Source organism: Nanorana parkeri, unplaced genomic scaffold (assembly GCF_000935625.1).
Source record: "Nanorana parkeri isolate BGI_ZX_2015 unplaced genomic scaffold, ASM93562v1 scaffold466, whole genome shotgun sequence".
Classification (NCBI taxonomy): domain Eukaryota; kingdom Metazoa; phylum Chordata; class Amphibia; order Anura; family Dicroglossidae; genus Nanorana; species Nanorana parkeri.
Window position 1 is genome coordinate 6,067 of NW_017306734.1, and position 23,820 is coordinate 29,886.

Here is a 23,820-nt window from a genome sequence, read left to right on the forward strand (position 1 = left end):
CACTTTAATAAAAAGCCAGTGCTTTGGCATTTAAGAGCTGGCAGCTTCTTTACTTTTAGGACTGCCAACAAGGTATATTTCTAATGCAGAATAAGTCATAATGAGCTCAGCATACATGAGCTAAGGAGGAAAAGGGCACTACAGACTTCAGGAAGGAGTATATCCTAACAGGAGTGCTCACCATACCAAAAGATGTAAAAAGGTAAAGAAAGCATGAGTTGAAGAATAAGTCACAAAAGATGGGAAATAACAGGTGTTAAGAACAAAAAGGTGTTTATTATGAGCCCATAACAGATAAACTACAACTGGATTGAACAAACACCTACTGAAAAGTATAAAGGTTTCTTATAAAATAGTTTTAATTGGTCTTCCATACAAACATTTGATTAGAAGTAATGGAACTTTCATAACTGGTCATCATCTCAGCACCCTGCAATACTGAAATCTGTCTGATAAAGTTATCAAAATATACAATTTACCACTAAATAAAAATGAATATATTGTATTACAGCTTTGCACTTGAGTAGGTATAGAAAAAGCTAAATATATGTACATTAAATGTATACAGGGTGAAACTCACGGTATACTGGGAGGTTTTTAAGAATCCTTGCTAGTACAACATAGGCTGCGTCAGCCTACATTGTATGGTATAACTGGTTACAGACCTGCAGTATTTCAAAATAGATTTTCATGTATGACACCAGCAGCAAAATGCTTAATCTGCCAAACAAATGTCTAAATTGCACATCTGTTGATCTTAAAGCTCAATTGTTGGGGGGCTTGTCAGCTTTGTTTGTCAAAGAACTATTTTGATGAGCAGAATCGGCCATCAATGCAAAGCCTTTTTACAACCCAAGCTTGAGTATTCTAACAAATTCAAATTTTGCTTCATCACACAATTCTTTTACCCACAGCAACTGAAAATATGTTCTGTGCCTTATCACATAGCATTACAGAACAGATGTTCTGAGACTGTAAAAAGGACAAAGTAATATGCAGTGGTTTAATAGCAAAAGCAATACAAAACCAGGCACCTGAGTGGTACAATGAAGGCACTAGAGACAGTACACTAAGAATTACAACACGTGTGCTGTAACCAGTCTGAAAATAAGGAATCCAGAAATTCCAAATCGAGAAAAAAAAAATTGTTTTTATGCGATTGTCACAAGTTTCACAGCCAATGTCCACTTGAGTTGTCTCAAATGATTCTTAAAGCCAGTATAGAGATCTTACAGAAGCAATTTGCATCCCAACAAATGGTGTGTATGAAGCACAGGCACTTTAAAAACTTGCAGCTAAATTGTGCAGAGGTGGTGACACGTAACTGAAACTAAGCCAAAATTTAGAAGGCATAGATTTTATAGATGACCCCCTTTGTGCATCAGTTGGGCTTTGACACAAAGGTCAAGTGCTACGAACTGCAAGTTTTGTTTAATGCCGGTAAAGCATCAAATAAGGCATAACAGAGGGCAAGAAAAGTATTAAGACTGTATACAAGAACATGCAAGTTTCATTTGGTCCTTGATATTTTGAAGCAAAAGTTTGAAGCATGGACAGCATGCTTTTATAGTAGTGAACATTAAGGCATGTATGGTACGCAAATACACTGAAATCAAAATTTACACAACTGTGTAATTAAACAAGGATAAGCAAGTTTCTTTCTTGCTACCTCTCCAACACCTGTTCTTTACCAGGCCAAGAGCAAAAACTAAAAATACACACTGAATTAGCCAATGTTAAGGTGCCATTGTCCAAGAAATATTTGGTCAGTAGGTTAGTATGGGAATGAGTGAATGCTGTGTTTTACAGTCCAGACAATACTTGTTCGTCAGCTTTGGATAAACACATCCAAATACCTGACAGTGGGCAAATGACATCAAAGTTCAGATTGTAAGGCACAGAGCAATAAGCTGGTCAGCACATGTGACAGGTTTGGAACACAAATCAGCATCTGCAGTGTGTTCAGCTGATATAAATGGTTCCCATTGGTCACATGTGCAAGACATACTGCAGTCAATACATAAATCTAGTCATCCAGCTAGATTTACACAGCTGGCCCTTTAAATCCAGGGTTTGAGAAAAAAAAAACTACATAGCAAGGGCCAGTATGCAAAATTTGGTCCCAAGAACAAAAACTGCCGCAAACTCAGTATTAAGTAGAGAGTTCAGTTAAGGGTATTTGAAAAATACACAATCAACACCCTTAATATAATCACTAACAATGAAAGCCTTGAAAATATTTCATAAAAAATTAAAAATCTGGGATGCAAGGACACTTGAGCACTGCATGTAAAGTGGCTTATATCTGGAATGATGGAAGTGAGCCCTTGAGACAAAGGCTGACAGTCCTTTACTTTTCTTCACCCTCCGAATCAGATTGTTGACTTTGAGAAGGAAACTCTCAGGTGATGACTCTCTCCCATGTCATGGTTGTGAAGTTCAATGAGAGATTCTATGGCCTCCTCAACAGAAGCCATTTGAATAAGAGCCATTTTCCGATCTTTCCTAAAGAGGAAAAAAGATAACAGGGCTTTAACAATGCACCAAATGAAACTTTCAGCATTCATATATAAAGAATATCACACTTACTGGAAGAACTTGAAGCCTTTCACGGTGCATCCATTGTGTGCGAAAAGCTGCTTTATATCCTCTTCACTTACGGCGGGCCTTTAAAAGTTAAAGATTTTACTTACTCAGAGCATTCTGAAGTAAACATAATAAACTCTAAATAAAATTTCCACTGGACTAAATTTGGTAGCACAAGGCATCTATAAGCAACATGAAGCTCAGTTTATAGTCTAGTGCATTGTAGCAAACCATTTCTTGATCATTTGAAACCGTGAGCTCTTTACCCAATAGGTACACCCACAATAATACTTCAGGTGATGCTACCATACTGCAGAGATCAGGAGCAGCAGGTTCAGTCTACTTTATTAGCCAGGATAAATACCAGATGGAAGATTGCAAAAAAAATAGCAATTCCTCCTTTCTGCCAATCACATCTGTTAATTCTCTGCACCGACTGCTTAGTTATCAATAGTGCTGCAAGAGAAAAAACAAAACACAGCTCGCTAGCATTTCTACAAATGTTTGGGGGCAGTCTATAAAAAATCTACACATTGTGCTGCATAACAGCAGCAGCCATGATCTATTTCCCAGTACATTTGCAGAACATTAGTTAAAACCACACCCATATGCAAAATCACCCATAGTTTTACAGATTATCACTTTTTCATACTGAACATGGCAAAAATTCACTGTGCCACTGTTATGAAAAATCACCGTCAACAGTGACCTGGTAAAAATATTTGGGAAACCTGTAGCAGAGCAAGAAAAATCTGGCCAGTCTGCCAATCCTGAGCTGTTCTGCTGGTTAATCCATTTAAATATTTTACTAGTTTTTCTATATGTGAACTAGCATAAGGTCCCAAATCACTAATTCACGATAGTGGTACAAAAAGTTAAGTGACGTGCTGGGAAAGTGTGAACTAAAACTACTACAAACAGGTTTAAAATGGAAATCTAGGACATTATGGGCTGCACTTCCCTAACCTGATACTCTGGTTTCTTTAGGTTGTTATAACTGCAGCTAGACACTACAGCGTGATACAGACGTGCCAGGTGGAGCACAATTATCCAACTGGAAATATTTCCTATTCGCTCATTACATGAGGAAAAGTATCCTATCTTACACCATGAACATATTCATAACCAGTTGTAGTTATATTTGTACACATGTGAAAAGTTATCTGGTACTGTACACAATTTCCTTTAATTTTATTTTCCCGACAAGCTTTTGAGAGATCCACCTTCTTCAGGAACCCAAGCATGAGATGGAGACAATGTTGCCTTCTCATCCCTCTATGGTTATGACAGGCGCGCACACAGTCAAGTATGCCACAAACCCATGGGATGTAGTTATAACCAACTGGTCTGCTGCAAAACTCTAATCTAAGCGGAACAGTACACTATGACTAGAAACTTACGGTATATTGGAAAGGTGGAGGGTGGCAGATGGAGGGAAGATATTTTGAAAGTTCTTGGAGCCTGGCTTCTTGAAGCGGTGGAGCGGAGAGTTTGTGAAATCTTTTGTTAATCCCTGATCTTCCTGACCCTCTCTTGGTAACTGGACAGTATGGTGCTTAGACATAGTGATGCGAAGTGGTTTCCCATTAAGCCTTTGTCCATTTAAATGACTGATCGCATTAAAAAAAAAAAAAAAAAAAAGTAAACATAAGAATTTACAAACATAAGACAATTTTCAATTTAGGAATTGACAGTTGTACTATTCAGTTTCTTCAAACTGAAGATTCAAACAGACTACCAGAAAGTGCAGGGGAGGATCAATCTGCAGCATACTAAAGAGTAATGTGATACATAAGCAAACAGGAAACCCTTTCTAGCCAAGGCATAAACTTAATGGCCCAATAAAGAGGGAATTTACTAATCTTTAAACAAAGGCACCTTTAGAAATGGTTAATGGTGATCTACACATACCTTAAAGTGACATTAAACCCTCAAGATTTGTTTAACATAAACCAATACTGTAATGTGTGCCTTACTGTAATCCATGGTTGTTTCCCTTCTTTGATGCTCTTCCTTTCTGTAATTCTTCCTAAATCTGTATCTCTTCTCATGCTGGGGGAGAACTTCCCTTTGCAGCTGAGTGCCTCTTCCTGTAGTGCTGGCTCAGGTTGTGAAGCTGCACACAGACACCATGTATCCATTTCAGAGACAAGGCAGTCTGCTGCAAAACAGAAGAAGTTCTGCCCAGCATAAGAGATACGGATTTAAAAAGGAAGAGCAGCAAAGAGAAGGGAAACAACCATGGATTACAGTAAGGCACACATTACACTATTTTATGTTTAAAAAAATCTGAGGGTTTAATGTCACTAAGATAATTGCTGGCTTTATTCTTTGCAGACCTTTTTTCTTTCCTCCCATTCTCACAGTGGCCATTTTAACTAAGGGCAGATTAATCCATCTCCCTTTAATTCCTGGTACTCTGGCACATCTGACCATGCACATTATAGGGGAAGAAAATGCCTCCTCAGATTACACATTTCCCAGGCATTCTCTGCTAATGTAACCTTCAGGATGCAATGCTTTGGCGTGATTACATCATTTGTGCCCAAGTGGACAAAGTAGAAAAAAGAATAAACTTGACTAATGAATGCATGATTTCCCAACAGCATGCAGATCTGATTTTTAGCAAAAGGGGGTAAAGGTCTGCTTTAAAAAGGTAAACGTAAAGGCATTTACCAGTTTCATTTTTAGTAACTGCAGTTGGACCATTCCTGCTTGGTTCCTGCAAGGATTGGCCAAAAGGCAAGGCAAGCAATATAATGTGTTTCTACAAACTCAAACTATACATCATATTTCCAGCAGAGGTCAGTAGATCTTACCGAGTTGAGCTTGGTTCCCATCTGCCATCTGAACCAGTGCATTCTCTTTCTTGTTAAAGAGAATTTTCACTCTGTGCACATCACCATACACACCTTGAAAAAAAAAAAAAGCATAGATCAAAAAGGTAAAATATCCATGCATAAAATACTAAATGCACAGTTGTAATGAACACAACGCAAAGTAGTATGCTAATGGCATGCCAAGTTAGAACGTTAGCGTAAACTAAATGAGCAGCCTAAATGTTAACTGCACTGTCAGACTAGTTTATTTTCCTTGTGGTCGAGTAGTAGTATTGAAGGGAAAGTATTCAGAAGAATGCAACATGTGCAATACAGGCAGAGGTCTTTTCCCAGTGACCTCTACACTGAGCTGATTCACAAATCAGTACAGAGTGCAAGAAATGTGAATCTCTGCAAGGAAAAGCTTGTCTGACTTCTCCCTTATGACTAAGCAAATTATCTTTGACACCACCTGTTTAATATCAACGTACTAGGGATTGTCACAATCGTCAAGTCTGTTTAAAGAAATTCCCCTCCCACAGTGCATGAATATAGGAAGACCTGATAAGAAAAACAACAAAAGCCATCACCCAACTCTGCATGCCACTGCTCCATAATTATATGTTAGAATTAAGTGCAGTGGTACAAAAAGGCTTGAGATTTGTAGCTGCTACACCACACACAGATCTTGCCATACTGGAAGTAAAAGCAAAAGTACAACTGCACTTTTCAGTCACCCACCCAAACACATCAAGAAAACGCATGCAGAACCCTCCCCATAAAAAATAAAATGAAAAAAAATAGTAATAAAGTGCGAAACATACCGAAAAGAATAAAGAGGCATTGGGGTGTAACTCTCTTTAGAGAACAGCAGAGCAAGGCAGCGGAGGGACAGGGGTAGAGAAAAGGAGCCGAGGGGAGAGCACAGCTTGCAGAAATGGTCCACGAGGAATGTGTCACCGGAGGAGTGGTAGGAGCAGTTGACGGATGATATTCAAGGTGGTTAATATTTGAAGGATAGGTTGGATCCGGACAGCAGGGTGTTTGGGATTTTTTTGGAAGGGATAGTATGTTTTGTTTCACAAAGCACAACAGGAAGCAGAAGATGCCGTGCAGTCAGTTGGCAAAGAAATTCCGGATCAAGGTAAAAACAAAAAAAGAAGGGATGGGAGGAAAAGAAAAAAAAAAGTAGCAAAAACAGGTCAGTAAATATATAAAGAAACAGGTACATAAGAATTAAGTATTCTAGATTAAATGTTTAAGACAGCTAAGGTTTAATCTGATGGGAAATACAATGAAATGAAACAAAAAAAAAAAGGGTCATATGAGACAATATCCAAAAGTAGCTAAAGTAGTTGGTCATTTAATAAAATTTTATATTTGCAAGATGGTAAAATCCTTTGTAACTGTCTAAAACTTAACTGCTATGGGTCAAAAAATTGAATTTCTTCTAACCCTACAACGATGTGTATAATAAACGGCAGTACTCTAGAGCACAAATCCTATGCAGAGAGGCATTTCGTCACTGTACATTGTAGGCATTTTCATTTTAGGGCCGTAATATCACAAAATAGCCTTCAATAAGGTATGTTCTACACCTTCAAAACGGAGGTAAACATCTGTACGTCATTTAGCCATTCGGACTAGAGCATTAAAACATGGGTTCTAGGATATTGTCTACACATGTATAAAGAGCTCTGCAACTAGTTCATTAGCAGAAGGAGTATTGTTAGTTCAGTCCCAAAGGGGGAAGTCAGGGCCAACCTTCCACTTTAAAAACAGATTTGAGCAGAAAAAGTAATGTTCATATATCTAGCATTGCAGGATACATCTTCAGATTACACAAAAGCCTGACAAACTGAACAGTGTACACAGCACATTTAACTCTTTCAGATCCAACTCAATTGTACAGTAGAAGTTTTGCACATGTCAAATTGCATTAAAAACAGAGCTTGATGTTATAAACTGGCTGACACCAATTAAGACTGAGGTCATAAGTATTCCAGTGGCAACCATTATCTTTAGAAACCAAAGAATGCCACTAACCTCTGGGTTAAGGTTGCTAACCAGCAGGACAGCGTTTCCAGGCATGGCCAACCCTGGAAAGCCAAGTCTACTGGCGGCAGCAGCTGCAGCAGACGGGAGTGAGAGAGGTGTAAGTGCTCCATGGACACCTAGAAGAAAACAAATCAATTCAAACATCATGGAAGCACATTAACACTAGGTGGGCATACCTGGGATTTAAATTCTTGAATTTATAGACCGATCAGGGAAAGCTTTAGTTACCCACACCAAATTGTAGTAAAAAGAACCCCAAAACATTTTACCAATATATTAACAGTAAAAAGGTGAGAAAGGAGCAGATAGGCCCAATAAAGGATGGAAGCGGGAAGCTAGTCACAAACGACAAGGAGAGGGCCGAGGCGCTGAACGCTTTTTTCTCCTCAGTATACACTCGGGAGGGAATGGAGGACCAGAGCTACGAGACAAGGCTACTAAATTTAAACATGTTCACATTAGAGGTGAGGAGATTAAGGGGGGATATGATTTCCATGTACAAAATGTTTAATGGTGGTAGCAACATTAGCGATAAACTGTTTAAAATTAACTCCGTTACAAAAACTAGAGGCCATCACCTAAAATTGATGGAAAAAAAATTCCAGCACAAGGGGCGAAGGGGGTTCTTCACAGTAAGATCAGTTAGGGTCTGGAACTCACTGCCACAGGCGGTGATTTCAGCAAATAATGTGGAATTGTTCAAGAAACTTTTGGACGATTTCTTAAGGGACCGTAATATACAGGGGTAGAGGTACTCCTAGAATGAGATCCTAATAGGTTGGACTTGATGGACTAATGTCTTTATTCAACCTCAAATACTATGTAACTATTCAAATTTACCCAAGTCACAAAGTACACAAAATACTATAAGCAGATTCCTCCAACAAAGAAGGTTGAAATTGCTTAAGGGAACTAATGGCTTGAAGACTTTATTCCCCTTCCAAAAATGAATGTTCCACTGTAAAAGAACTATGGGGTAACCTTTTTATCCCATAGTTCTCTTCAGGGTCATGGGAAGACATGACCCTTAAGCCCAGTATTTAGCAAGCTATTTACTGAGCGCCACAGCCGGGACAGATCCCGACAAATACTGTTCAGATCCAGCCAGCTGGCTGACAACAGCGGGCTCTGCCCATCTAGAGGCAGAGCCAGCTGAGTCCACCCCCTTAGTTTCTCCACTCAGAGCTGGAGGATCAGAGAGGGTGGAATTCCTGCGGGGAGTGGTGACTGACAACTCTGCAGGAAGACTATCGGAAAATGAGTGAGCAACTGTGTTCACTCACTGCCCAATAGAGCAGACTTGTGACAGTTTCAACGTCAGCTCTATGAGGCAGAGTGTAAACCACTCACCTCAAAGGGAGTAGCCATACCAAAATAAAAACTACTGTACCTTGTTGAATAGCAAAAGCTGGTGGAAAACCAGCACTTGCATAAGGATTAGCTGATATCAATCCTGGAGCTCCTGGAAGAAAAGGGAAAAAGTCACTATAGATTAGAAAGAACGAAGGATTCTAGGCATATTTATAGGTTCACTACATCCAGCATGATTAGAACATATCAAGGTGCAGCATAACTTTAATAAATGCTTGCTACCCTCACAATGTTGAGTGATTGTATACTAGAATTTATATTAGAGAATCCCATACTTGGAGCCGATGTGCCACACTGAAGCCGTCACACATCAGCACTGGTGATAGACAGCTGAGTGATCACGTACTGCCGATCGCTCAGTTGCAGATAATCTCCGTGCAGGGATCTCGCCCCATTCCTCCAGCCGGGGGAGGGGGTGGACATAGCTGGCTGTGCCTCTAAAGAGCTGTCAGGCAGCAGGGTAGATCCTGACAATACTGTCTAGATCTGTCCTGGCTGCAGTCTGGCTCTGCACGGTGAGCATGTAGTGGACAATAGTACATGACCTCCTGTAACAATAAAGAAAACTATGGCAAAAATTAATAATGGCATATTTCTCTTAACAGTTAAAAAAAATAAAAAAATAAAATAGATCTCAGATACGCTTTGGTTTTCCCAGCAGCCAGGCTAAAAGGAGGGTAGTATTGTTCAGTTTTTGCACATTAGCAAGATTACACAGAGTGTAACCAATAAGGGCAAGCCAGTGTTACATTTCAAGTTTGGTTATGATAAGCTTCTCACCAAAGGCAGCAATGCTTTGCTCCAAAGAGGGCTGTCCATCTCCAGAAGGAAGGTCTGGCCGAGTGTAATCCCGACTTTTGTCATTATTGTACTTCACGTTGAGGCTGGTGAGCTTGGAGAAGTCAATACGAAGTGTACAGCAAGCATTATAAATATTCTGTCCGTCAAGAGCCTGAAGAGAAAGGATAGACATTTGAGACCTGCTGATAATTTATGAAAAAAAAAAAGTTGTTAAAGAAAACCCTTTTACTCACCAGTTTAGCATGCTGTGCACACATGGGATCCGAATACTGCAGAAGCGCCTGAAACTGATTGTTCTTCGTAAATGTAATAATTTTCAGCACTGTCCCAAATTTAGAAAAAATCTAAGAGTACAAAAAAGTTATAGGTGTTTAAAGCATCTTGCTGGCTACAGTTCAATCCATCTAACAAAATTCAGTAAGCTTCTAGTCATCCACTTTCACTAATTTGGGATGATTAGAAAACATTTGAACAAGCTAAAAGTACAGCACATTTTTTCATTTGGGCATAAAACTAAGCCAAAAATAACACCGAGTGGGAAAAGTTCTACAAGCGGATTTTCCTTACAAACCCCCAAACACATTACCTGCTGTAAGACATCAAGAGTAACTGGGTAGAAAAGGTTTTCCACAATTATTCTGAGGACTGGGCTCTGTCCAGATATAGCCATGCCAGCGTCCACAGCAGCAGCAGTGGCTGACAGCGCAACATTTCCAGACTGGACAGAATTGACAGCCAGCAGAGCCGCTTGTGCTCGCTAAATGAAAGCAGATTAAAATACAGGTTAAAATTCATGCAGACATCTGTTAAAGCTACGAAAGTTAAAATCATTTCCTTTAAAGTTTTAAATGCCAGCTTACCAGACCTCTTACTCCTACAATTACACTAGATTTACTTTGGCACCAATTTGTGCCTGTGCCAAGAGCCTACAAAGCTGGTACAATATTCAAAATCTCACACACAATATCTGTTACAGGAGAACATGTAGGTTTAAGTCAGAAGTTAAATTGATAAAAGGGTACCAAGGAGCTTTATAAGGCAGCCATGATTGAACAATCTGCATGTTTTCATACAATCAGGTTGGGAGATAAAATTACAAAAGAATATAGCCTTAAGTGTTAACACTTACTACAGTCTAAAACTATAAATTGAAAACTGCATTTTCCAAACAAGGTTATCAGCATTAGTCTCCCTGCTGATTCAACCCAGCACGTACAAAATAGTCCCAAGCCTACAAAAGCAAACCAAGCATTTTGGGGAGAGGCAGTTCTTATAAAGGCCCAGATCAAATAAGGCAGTGTATACAAAAATGTCACTTTCTGAACGAAACTTCCAGTTTTCTCAAAACACTCACAGCTTGATTAGGAGAGTTATCCGTCTTCAATTCCTTGTGATTTGAATACTGGATATAGATTGGCTGGCTTCTGAGCACAGGTGTAACTGAAGCAAAGTAATTGACCATGGTGTTTGCAGCCTCCTCTGTACTCATCTCTAGAAAGGCCTAAAGGCAAAAACAAACCATGAATAAGCACATATCCCACAGCAAGGAAAGTTGCCAAAGTGTGTAGTTCAACCGAAAAGAGCAATTTAAAAAACATACCTGGTTCTTGCCCTTTAGCATCAAGAGGTTGGTCACTTTCCCAAATGGAAGGCCAAGAGATATAACTTCAGCTTCAGTAACATCTCCTGGAAGCTGACGAACATGAATCACTCTAGAGCCAACACTTGCAGATCTGTTGTCTCCCTTAAATTTCTTGCTGTCATTTCCATTTGCTGAAAGAAAATAGTGATACATTCAGTTTCAAATGCAAAAATATTTAACAACTTAAATGTCAATAGTACAATAATTGAATTAGGCCAAGAGTAACATTGGACAGATGGGTGGATCTGTGTCCCTCAATGGAAAAGAGGGACCTTACAGCCAAAACTGACAAAAGTGCTGCCCCTTGGACATGCAGAACCCCATCATTGCCAGTTCTGCAGTCGAGCACTAAAGCTGGCCATACATTATGCAAATTGTGGCTGGCTCTTCAGGGCCCCGCTGTTGGCACCCTTTCAGCTGGCGTCCCTTGAGCTGATTGAAGGAGTCAGTTGGGAAATCTACAAACGAACAGCTGGCAGCCAATAGGCTGCCACGATCTGTTCGGGTAATCCGACAGCGGCCTGCAGCTTGTATGCAATAGCCGTTTCAATTTTTTTTTACGGTGTCCTGCTCGCCACCCCCTTGCATATGTAGTGATCCGCTGTATATAGACTACTGTCCGCCTGCCTATACAGAACGGGCGGATGGTAGGCAGTTAAGGTTGCACATACCATGTCAATAAGAGCCAAGACAGACTAAATTTGGGTGTTATGGCAGAAGCCTGCGACTCCTTACATGCAGGATAGTCTGTTAAGGCCTTGAGACTCTGCACCCATCTTGGAGGATGCTAATGCCAAAAGCAGATCAGATAAGATTTTGCAAAGGAAAGCAATAAAGCATTCTAGTGGCATCTGCCATTAGAGAATAGCAATCAAATTTACTATTGTGCCCATGAAATCCTCCTGGGAGAAAGTGGGGGGTGCCACGGTCAGTGACTGAAGATAGCATACACTTGACAGAATTTCAGGCAGTTAATACCCAAGCTTATTAAAAAAAATGAAAAAGATAGGATCAATTAAAGCTTTAATAAGGATAAGCATCTTAATTTTAGTCATGTAATTGTAAAATCCTACTGGTCTCTGCAGGAAACTTTGGAAAATTGGTATCCCTATCCTGGTGTGATTTGACCCTACTGTCTTATATTGCTGCCTACATGAGGCTTTGGTGATGGTAAACAATTGTGGGGCAGCCCAGCAAAACCTTTCCTACTCACCATGCCCTTAGTTTCTGCTGTAGGGGTAGGATATGCCAGATCACCATAGCAACAGCTTTCTGCGATTGCAGATATAGGACAGTTTTTTATACAAATGGGTGCAATCAGCTGATCACAACTGGGCAACAAGCACCTTGTACCAGAAGACTACTTCAATGGAATAGCATTAAGCGGAGTCTACCATATGTAAGGAACACAACGTAACCAGATTAAAAAAAAAAAAAAGAACAACACTACCCTGTGATGAAAAATGCTTTATACTAGACAGTTCAGCAACCACTTTCTGGAACTTTACTGTTGTAGAGCTCCTGACACCAATCCTATTTGACTCCACTAGTCACAAAGGGTTTTTCCCCTTGGATGCTGTGGCTCCTTTTGTTGACAGCCTAGTCACTGGTCTGGGGTTAGTGGGAGGAACCACAGCATCCAGCATGGGACACATACATCCCAAGTGTGGAATAGGATCAGTGCCAGGAGTTCTGCTACAGAGCAATGTTAAGTGTAATGCCGTTTTGTTTTTTTTCCAGAGTAGGCAACTAGTTTTGTTTCCTCACAGGGTCATTAATACTATGAAACTGATGCTCTGATGCTTGGAATTATTATGAAAATGCAGCAATGTCTTTATCCACTAGGAATGTAGAAACTTGGCAGTCAAATTAGTGCCCAACAATTAGTGCACATTGTGTGCATCAAGATGAGAGAATGACAAGAATTGCGATGGTAATCTAGAGTAGTATACAATTCTTTATCTGCATAGACCATGGGAGATGTTAAGTGTGTTTTGGAGCAAATCTAAACATCCAATTGCACTAATGCTATATTCGAGCCATAAAAACAATCCACAAGATATCTGTGAATGTCTGGGAAATCCTCAATATGTAAAGCCAGCAATCTTTCTGAATTTACCAAAACACAAGTTTCAACACTCCATTAAAACAGTGAAGACTAAAATAAGTCAAGTTAATTGGTAAGGACTGGCTTTTTTTTTGTGGCACTGGGTCATTCAATTTTGGATAATTACCCTTTTTGAACAAAAGGTAGATTTTGCTAATCTTTCAAAAAGAAAAAAACACCTGGATCAAGTGGCCATTTGAAACTGCTGGATGAAAATGAGCATCTGTCTTCTGTGCTAGAAATCCAAAGTACTGCTGTTGCTGGCTCCACAACATGTCTGAAAAGTAGCTTCCAAAGACTCGGGTTGATCCAACATGGTCCTAATACTGGCACTAGCATTTGCACAAGTCTAATCATAACAGTGACTGACCATATATTCCTTATTGACTAGACTGTCCCGCTACTAACTGTTAACAAAACTAAACTTAAATACAGACTCAAGATTTCAGCATTTGAAGTTAAACCCAGAAAAAAAAACACACCACAGAAAAGTAGCCTTTACCTGCAGAAGCAGAGTTGCTCATGATAAAGGGTCCGTTAGTAACGCAAGAGAAAAGTTCGTCAGATCCCCGCTGGAAAAGAAAATAGGAGCTTAAGATTGCAGAAGTTTCATGTATTAGAGCACTGAAAAAACAGGAGTTAAACAATTCCATACAATCTGCACTTGGCTACAATTGCATTTTGAGCTGTTCCAATGCAAAAAGTTTTGTTCAAACAGCCAATTGCAATACCTATAGGAATGCATAGTTTGTATAATTAAAGACATCAGGAAAAATAGGAGCAAAAGGGGCACTCTAAGGGCTGTTTTGAAGCGCCAAGCTGTATGTACCTTTAGGAAGGTATTACAACAACACTAGGCATATTAGCAAACTCTAATTCCAGTCTGCTACAAATACAGAACACAAACAATTTTAGGTATGGAAATTTCAGTTTTAGCAGGGAAGGATTAAAAACAGTCCCATTGGAAAGACTTCCCTGCACATTCTGTCCCTGAGGCCCAGAATTAAAAGTTAAAAAAGTTAGTCTTCACAAAGTGACACACAACCCCCTTAGACAGTTTGAATATTCCCAGCATGGGACACAGACTGCTATAAAAACCAGACATGGGTTAGAACCCTTTCCCCAACAAAACAGGTTTGCCTTTACACACTGTACAAAGCATAGGAAATGTACCATGGTCATCCATCATGACTGGCTCTGGTAACAAGGCTAGTATCACATTGACATGTAACAAGTTGCTTCAAACAGCTAAATTATTAAAGGGAAGATTAGAACTTTTAAAAAACTCAATAATCGGCTAACTAATCGATTTTGAAAATAATCGTTAGCTGCAGCTCTATTTAAAATTATAAGAGGCTCTTGATAATTGGAGAATATCAGATGTCACTGCAGGCTGCCTATTTATTCAAAATCATACAAAAGTTACAGGGATCACAACCATACATCAGTACATGTCTTGAAAGAATTTTACTACATGCCTAATACAAAACCCCCAGACCACTTCATGTGAAAGCACATTAACGCAAGTTTGCCTTTTTGCTTTTAGGAGAAAAATCCTAAACAGAAACTGAACAGTGAAAAATCAAAGGAAAAATGTGAAGCCAGAATAAAGAGGCATCTGACACTAGATGAGGGGCTGTGGCAATTTCACCTTACTGCTCAACTGGTAAAAAGAGGGGGGGGGGGTTTCCATTAAGGTAATTTAGAGAAATACCAACACTCCAAACACCACCTCTGCTGGTGTGTGCTACACGTTGAGAATTTAGCAGGACAGCCTGGGGCAAAGCAGACTCTGCCCCATCACCCCTCCCCACAAAGCCAGCACAAAAAGACTGCTATGGTAACACCTAGAAAAATAAACCTGTGATAAATGCAGGGTGGGGCAGTCAGTTAAATATGCATTCCAGAGCTTGAAAAGGACTGCAGTAATGCAGCCGCTCCCAGACATTACCTAAGTGTGTAGTCACCATTTCAATGATAAGTCTCAAACAGAAGGAAAGAAAATGGTGAAATCTACCCCAACACAAAGTTTCATTTATAGGCAGTGAAAAAGTTTAACTAGCAGTGAAAGAAGGGCACATTACAACCGAATAAAGTAGTACATTGACAGCATTGTAAATTACAAATGAAAAAGTGTATGAAAGTTTTACCTACAGTTACTGCAACATGCAGGAAATAGATCATTAGTAAAAGCAGTCACTGAAAATAGTACAGAATGTTCCATGATGTAGCTGAAGTTTGAAATTCATGCAAAAGTCTAATGTGCCTCGTCTTGTATTACTGCACTAAAACTAGCATTCCTAATCTAATCAAAGCCCAAACCTTCGAAAATGTTCTATGGAATGTAGTGGTAGCACCACAATGCAGCCATGGCTCAAAGCATGCACTTCAGAAATGCAATAATCCATCTGCAGCAGAATTTTTTTTTGACCTGATTTTAAAAGACCAATTTATAGTCACAATTCTGTTATATAAGGTTTTCCTCGTGCACACATGAGTGGGAGGGGTTCTCAACACTTCGAGTGCCTTAATTCTGCCACCTTAAATAGCAGTAAAGCATACACAGTGATAGGTCTGTAAAAATGTGCAAGGATGGTTGGTCTTTGATCACAAAGCCAAGGCAGCTTTTTAATTGAAGTCATATGAGAAAGCAGAATGTATGCTACACTCTTGAAACACAGCAAAGAGTAAAAAGTGAATACTGGTATAGCAAAGAGGGCAACTATCCCAGCAGTCATGTCACCAACATAAATAGCACATTTTGTTAGTTTAAATTTAAGAAAAAAAATGTCTTTACCTTTGTACCAACTGTTATATCTTGAACAATTCTAGAAGAAAAAAAAAAAAAGTAAAACCTGGTTAGATTAAGGTCATACTAAAAGCGAATACTGTAATAAATAGTTTGTCCATGTATATGTCGCACTTAAATTTTTTTGGAGAACTGACCATGAGGGCTCATTGACACCACTGTTGGGCAAAGCAATCCCAATGCAAGAACAACGCAATTTACTCTATGCCCTATATGGTGTTTGTGTGGAGAAAAATAAATAAATCTTGCATTTCTGTGCAGAACATTTAATCTTCCTGTAACACATCACAGAACGTTTTAAAAAGCTGCAAGCACTGCAATGCATCGTCACAACACATTTCAGCACATGTCAGTTTTATGAAATTTGTAGTGAGAACAAGCCCCAACTCAACAAGTCTGTGCAAGAAATAGTCAATGGCAGCCAGATGGAATCGACATAATCGATTATAAAAAAAGTTATCAACTTTTTCAGTAATCGATTAATCGACTTCCGCTTAGTTGGCACTGTTCACGGCTCCACACGCTGCGCGCCACACCTCCTCCCCAACTCACGCTCACCGCTGCCAGACCCGCATCCATGCCGCACCTCCTTCCCGCCTCACCTCCCACATCCACGATCGGCACAGGGACGCGGGGAGATGTATTGAGCAGGTGTGGGGGGATGACAGCGGCAGATAGACCGGCCCGATCTCAGAAACAAGTTGCTGGAAGACTGCTCAGGTAATCCTGCACTTTTCCACACATGGTGCTCTATAATGTATTGCTGGGATTTGTATTCCTCTATAGCTGATGGTACATTGTACTGTACATTATACATAGGAATACAAATACCAGCAATACATTGTACACTATATGTATAATATACTATTGTTGGGATTTGTTGTACTCTATAGCTGGTGGTATTCTGCACTGCGCTGTATAGAGGACTACAAATCCCAGCAATACATTATGCAGCGCCATGCAGAATTCCACCAGCTATAGAGGAGCACTACAAATCCCAGCAATAATACATTATACAGTGGTGCAATGCCGAATACCACTAGCTATAGAGGAATACAAAACCCAGCAATAGTACATTATACAGCGCAATGCAGAATACCACCAGCTATAAGGATTTGTTATGCTCCTCTATAGCTGGTGATATTCTGCATTGCACTGTATATTGTACTTTTGCTGGGATTTGTAGTCCTCTATAGCCGGTGCCATTCTGCATTCATTGCTGTATAATTTTACACTTTTCATTTCACTATATTGCCACATATAGTGGCAACCACACCTTTTTTTTTCTTTTTTACTTCCACCGCTCCAAGCTTGCTCCTGTGATGGACTACAATATCAATACAAACTAGTCCCATCACTGGAGCCATTTTTAAAAATGTATTTTATTGTTTATCCGACTAACCGATTAATCGAACTTAATAATCGGCTAACTAATCGATTTTGAAAATAATCGTTAGCTGCAGCTCTAGTACAATCATAAAATAAGGTGCGGTGTGAGCTTTAGGCTAGGGCTGCAACAACTAATCGACATAATCGATTGAAAAAGTTGTCAACTTTTTCAATAATCGATTAATCGGCTTCCGATCAGTTGGCCCTGTTCCCGGCTCCACACGCTGTGCGCTGCACCTCCTCATCACCTCACGCTCGTCACTGCCATAACCGCCCGCATCCACACTCTTCACACCGCACCTCCTCCCCGCCTTACACTCACTGCCCGCCCACATCCACGATCGGCACAGGGACGCGGGGAGATGTAGTAAGGAGGAGCAGGTGTGGGGGGATGACAGCCACCAATAGACAGGTCCAATCTCAGAAGCAAGTTGCTGGAAGACTGCTCAGCTAAGCCTGCACTTTTCCACACATGGTGCTCTATAATGTATTGCTGGGATTTGTATTCCTCTATAGCTGATGGTACATTGTGCTGTATATTATACAGAGCAATGTACCATCAGCTATAGAGGAATAAAAAAATCCCAGCAATACATTATATAATGTATTGCTGGTAATTGTTGTATTCCTATATAGCTGGTGATAGTCTGCACTGCGCTGTATAGCGCTGTATAGGACTACAAATCCCAGCAATAATATATTATACAGCGCAATGCGGAATACCGCCAGCTATAGAGGACTACAAAACCCAGCAACAGTACATTATACAGCGCAATGCAGAATACCGCCAGCTATAATGTACTATTGCTGGGATTTGTTGTAGTCCTCTATAGCTGGTGATATTCTGCATTGTGCTGTATAATGTACTATTGCTGGGATTTGTAGTCCTCTATAGTCGGTGCCATTCTGCATTCATTGCTGTATAATTTTACACTTTCCTTTTCACTATATTGCACACCACACTATTTTTTTTCTTTTTTACTTCCACCACTCCAAGCCTGTGATGGAGTGCAATTTCAATACAAACTAGTAGTCCATCAATGGAGCCATTTTTAAAAATGTATTTTATTGTTTATCCGATTAACCGATTAATCGAACTTAATAATCGGCTAACTAATCGATTTTGAAAATAATCGTTAGCTGCAGCTCTACTTTAGGCAGTTTGGTCCATCAGTTAACAGGCACCTGTAGGTCACTAGAATGTTTTCAGTCACAAACCATTATAGGCAAAGGCCTGGTTTGCCAGACAAGTCAAGGATTCAGGAGGTATTGCAAAACCAAATCTGCATACAAGTTTTAAACAGGATATGAGTGAGCACTTTTTTTGCAGACCATGCATGCAGTCTGTCTAGAATAAAATCTTCACCCTACAGACCAATGTAGCAGTGAACTACTCATTTACACAAAAGGTACAATCTGAAGCTTTTTAGTTCAGTTTCTTAAACACTTAAGGATAACAAGTGTTGCCCAGCTTTTTGTAACAACTTTGCTAGAATGCAACTCATTTACCACACAGCAAATCACAACTTCTCAGTACTGCTCTTTATTCCACAGTGCACATGTGGCAAAAATGGTCAATTGGAAAAGCCCATTTACAGACTGACAGGCTTTCCATTAAAGCAAGCAGCACATTCAGGCCATAGATGCACCTGGAATGTAACCATACATCACTAGGCAGGTAACAGATTGATGAAAAGCTGCATTTCAGGTTAATTATATATGAAATGGAGTCAGAAGGAAACAGGCCTGAAGAGGATATGTGCACTTATCCAATAGAAAATAAAGTACATCTCAGGGCAACATAAGCAGATGAATTCAGTTCTGAGCCATGAAGCAGAGAAGACAGGGCATTCTGCTGCAAGCCAAAAAGAACCCAGGGTACAAAAATGTAGTCTTTGCTCAGATCCAACATTTAGCCAGATATGTCAAGAATGGAGTCTACAGGAGACGACAATAAGAGCAAACCTCTATTGTAAACAGAAACTTGTTCCCATGTCCGGTAGGCATTCTGCATATATCTGCAAATCACCAGGAACCAGCAATACCAAAGCACAACTAACTTAAACCAAAAACAAGAACTCTTGGTTGGAGAACCACTTTAAAAACAGGTTATACAACAAAAATCTCTATTTTGGGAGCAATCCCTCCATTTATAGGGTATTGGAACAAGAAGCCCAAGAACAATCACTGCCACCATTTGAAACATTCCACACAAAATTCTTGGCTGACCTAACCAAGATAAGTCAGTTTACTCTACAGTGGGTCTTAGCTGTATCCATGCAGCAACTCATGAAGTTTTAGAAAACGATCCAATTTTCCATTAACAAAAGACCACTTTTTGTCTAAAATGGAAAATTAAACTACAGCGCATTTCTCCAAGCGCTCAATACTCTCAGATTAGCATTGGGGCAGAAAGGGGAGGCAGCCATCTTGGGTGCACTCACCATACCAGGACCAATTAACTTAGGAGCATGTCTTTGGAATGTGGAAGGAAGCCGGTGTACTGAGGAAACCAGAGGGAGAACATGCAATCACCATGCAGATTGTGTTCTGCCCAGGACTAAAAGCAATTACTGGCCAAAGTGAGATTTTCTATAGTAGCGCTCTAGGTATGTACTAGTCAGCACAAATATACAAGCCATACTGAAGGCATACAATGCCATATCACATACGGGACAAAAAAAAGGGAAACCTAGATAGACATGCACTAGTTTTGAAAATCTGTGCCAACACTGCCATCTACTACCACATCATACGCACTACTTTTGAGTTAAAAATGACAGTAAACTCAGGAGTGAAATCCTAAAAATGCAAGTACTCCAACTATTAACAAAAATGTATCTTATTTGTGCATCACTCAGCTGTAGATCATCAAATCTCTAAATTTGTACTACTATCCTTCCTTCTGGAGGGTGGCTACTTTTGTTCCCCATGGTCCATGTGTTTTTTGGAAAGTAACCACCACTCCAAGCTCACCCCTGTGATGTACTATAATCTCAGGACAAATTAAGCATGAGATTGCAGTCCATCATAGGGGTGAGCTTGGAGTGGTGGCTACCTTTCCAACACAGTGACCTTGGGGAATAAAAGTAGCCACCCTCCAGAAGGAAAGGCAGTGTTGTGAAACTAAATCAAGGGAGCGAGCTTGGAGCCGTGGCTACTCATGGCTAGGTTCACACCTAGGCAACACCTCACCGCGCGGCAATCTTGCACGATTCCACATGGTCAGGAGTTGCCAAGGTGTAAACTGATCGCGCTGTGGGTGCCATTTTCTAATGGCACCCCAATCACGCGGTTTCCCCATCACAATTCCCGCTCGTGCATTCCAAACAATCGCGGCTAAAAAAAAAAGCCATGCGCCATGTAATCGCAAAAAGGGTACAAGTACCCCTTTTTCTCCGATTGCAACATGGATGTCACCCCGGTGACATCAATGGAGCCACGTGGCAATTGCTGCCTGAATTGTGCAGGACCACGCGATCCCCAGGACGCGCGTCCTTGGTGTTATGTAGTGCAGGTGTGAACCTAGCCTAACACGGGGACTGTGGGCAACAAAAAGTAACAACCCTCCAAACTGAAAGACAGTGACAGCTAGCACTAAAAATATTGTTCTGAAAACTTGCTAGTTATCCAGGCATTAAAAAAGCGGGGCCTTAATATGAACAACCTGGAGAGAATGGGGTGACATGGGCAGCCCAAGGGCCAAATGCATGTTCACAAAAGGGAGGCTGACAACATTGCTGCTAATTAAAAGGAAGTAGCTTATGGTTGTCAGCCAACAGGAAGTGCTGTAGGATCGCCAGATAAACTGCAACAGGTTCCTAATGATTGGCCTAATCAACTGCATACATTGAAGCACAATGCCAAACCTACTGAAAAATAGATTTAAAGTGACATTAAAGGATAAAAAAAAAAAAAAAGGTATTTACCTCCCCCCAATGTTAATGTAAGCACTTACCTTAAATGATCTCTTAATCCAATCTTTCCTGTCCTTTTTAGCCTTCTCTCCAGCGATGCGGCTGGTCTCTAATCCAGCATTGACCTCTGTGCTTGCTAGCACTTCCTGTCCTACGGTGCCTGCATGCGGGTGCAATCTGTCCATAGACTTACATTGTGTCTCTATTCGCCTCCTGGCCAAAAATCTGAACTACGCATGCGCCCGTACCAAGATCCTTTGCGGCCGCCCGAGATTAAGATTTTCAGACAGGAGCGCACGGGGAAGCCCCATGTAATTTTAAACCCTTTTTAAAAGTGGGTTCTTTTTTTTTTTTCTTTAGGTTTATGCATATATCTACTGCTTTACAGCAGTAGATATATGCAAAAAAAAAAACAGGTTTTAATAACCCTTTAAGGTTTACATCCTTTCAAACATTTACATTAGGAGAAATGCTCAGGAGAGAAGCATTTTTTACAAAGCCGAGATCAAGAATATGACCTCAAACTGGCAGGAAGAAAGTTGACCAGTAACATTAAAGCGTAGTGGATGCATGGAACAGACAGCGGTAGGGAGTCAATAGTAAGTGAATTTAAACAAGCTATAAGCAGGATTCAGCCTCACGTAGCAAAAGATTTAAAAAAAAGTGGGACTACTGTCTTGCTGCCTTCAGATGACAATGTGTCTACTCTGCAGGCCAAGCCTACAGATTGCACAACTTCCCTCCCCACCCTAGTGGAACTCTAAAGGGAAATGAAGACAAAAGCACTGCCAACGTGTGTACATATATACAGGCATACACATATTGGAGAAAATATATATATATATATTACACATACAACTACTAAAAGGGGCGGAGCCTATCTCGTAAGCTGTTCTGTAAGACGAAGGGGAAATATATATATATATCCTGGTCTTTGTCCTACTGCTCGTTTTCGATCTCTACACACTTACATGGAAATCATTTTGGTAACTTTAAAGGGTAATGCTGGATATATAGTCAAACTTAGTGTTGGGGTAAAGCCAGATACTTCAGTCCAGCCTTTCTCAACTAGGCACTTGCTGGGGCATCTTCAGCCTTGCCCAGGGTTGCCTACAGATTTTCAGAGGGTCATGCCTTTCATTTATGAGACGTATAAAGCCTAAGGATTCACATTGTACAGAACACACACGACTTTATGGCCTTTTACAAATAATGGCCTGAATCATCAAGAATGACGAGCAGCACATTAAAGTCGTATTAATGTACTTGTGGTTGAAGTAGTCCAGGGTGGGGACATGCCCCGTAGAGTGATCAGGAGCAGCGTGTGTGTACAGACAATAGAGCGGAAGCGTAGATCCGAGGCTGAACTTTGCCCAGTGCGGCTCCGGCACGCTACAGGGTTACACGTTTCAGAACGGGCTGATCTCTAAGTTAATGAGTTAAGCAGCAGGAAAGTATTCCGGAGGAGTGCCCCCCACCCCCTCCTCCAGCTCAGCCAGACCCTCAGGTAACCAGGCACACAGCACACCACGTATGCAAATCAAGATGGAAACCAGGCGGTCGCCACTTCCTGGAGGACTGCTCTTCATCTCGGAGTGCGCTCACTACCTGGGTGGGGTGGGGGCCAACTTGTGCTCAGCCTACGAGCTCGATGGACCCCGCAACATAACCGGCCGAACGGGGAAAGGATGAAAAACACGGGGGGAGGGGGCGCTCCCTGCCACATCAGCCTCGTCCTTTGAGAAGCGCACAGCAAACTCTTCCCTAAACTTAAACTCTTTCTGGGCTCGCCGCCATACTAAAATGTGGACCCACTTAAGCGCTTCACAGCCCGGTGCCAGGTCACTTTCACCCGTGCCCCTCCCAGAGGCCCCCAACATGGACCCCCACGATGTAACCCCCTCACGTAACAAGGCGCTAACACGCTCCACAGCCGCGTGTACAGTAGCGGCCGCCGCTCGCTAATTAATCCTCCAAACTCACATAACCGTTCTGCCCCAAAAGCCCAGGCACTCACCCTTCCATGGCACACACAACAACCACCCGGCTCTGAGAGGAGGCGCCGCAATAACCGAGGAAGTCAATACGACCGCCTCATATACACTCTCAAAATGGCGACTGGACTGGTGACGCAGGGGGCCGAACGCCAATTGGCTCTCGAAACGGTCTATCTCGATCGAGAGGCGGGTTTTAGGAGCTTAGTTCCCCCTTCTACTATTCCCGCCAAGCTAAGGAGAAAAGTGCGTCACCGCGCGGAGACACGCCCACGTCAGTTAGTGGCACACAGGGCTGTGTGGCGTGGGATGGGGAAAGTTTTTGTG

General features: G+C 41.0%; 1 protein-coding gene across 2 annotated transcripts; it reads right to left on the minus strand.

Annotated features, from left to right (window-relative positions):
• Nucleotides 1-2,358: 2,358 nt before the first annotated feature.
• PTBP1 (polypyrimidine tract binding protein 1) lies at nt 2,359-23,615 on the minus strand. Of its 2 annotated transcripts, none has more exons than XM_018560578.1 (15): nt 23,517-23,615; nt 16,182-16,212; nt 13,887-13,956; nt 11,236-11,408; nt 10,990-11,136; nt 10,222-10,392; nt 9,869-9,979; nt 9,615-9,786; nt 8,854-8,922; nt 7,452-7,579; nt 6,230-6,263; nt 5,406-5,498; nt 3,987-4,203; nt 2,590-2,667; nt 2,359-2,505 (listed from the first exon to the last, which is right to left on the minus strand). In XM_018560578.1, the coding sequence occupies exons 1-15, from the start codon at nt 23,522-23,524 to the stop codon at nt 2,373-2,375; spliced, it is 1,635 nt and encodes a 544-aa protein (XP_018416080.1). In that variant the 5' UTR covers nt 23,525-23,615; the 3' UTR covers nt 2,359-2,372. The 2 variants fall into 2 exon arrangements, with proteins under 2 accessions (XP_018416080.1, XP_018416081.1); XM_018560579.1 differs by having other exon boundaries at nt 3,987-4,205; nt 5,408-5,498; nt 8,854-8,925.
• Between the last annotated feature and the right edge of the window lie 205 nt (nt 23,616-23,820).

Bases quoted from the DNA above. Each gene is read 5' to 3' on its own strand.
- PTBP1 (XM_018560579.1), bottom strand. The intron at 10,393-10,989 runs GTGAGTGTTTTG...GCTTTCATTTAG, and splicing joins ATAACTCTCCTAATCAAGCT to CGAGCACAAGCGGCTCTGCT. The intron at 9,787-9,868 runs GTGAGTAAAAGG...CTTTCTCTTCAG, and splicing joins GTGCACAGCATGCTAAACTG to GCTCTTGACGGACAGAATAT.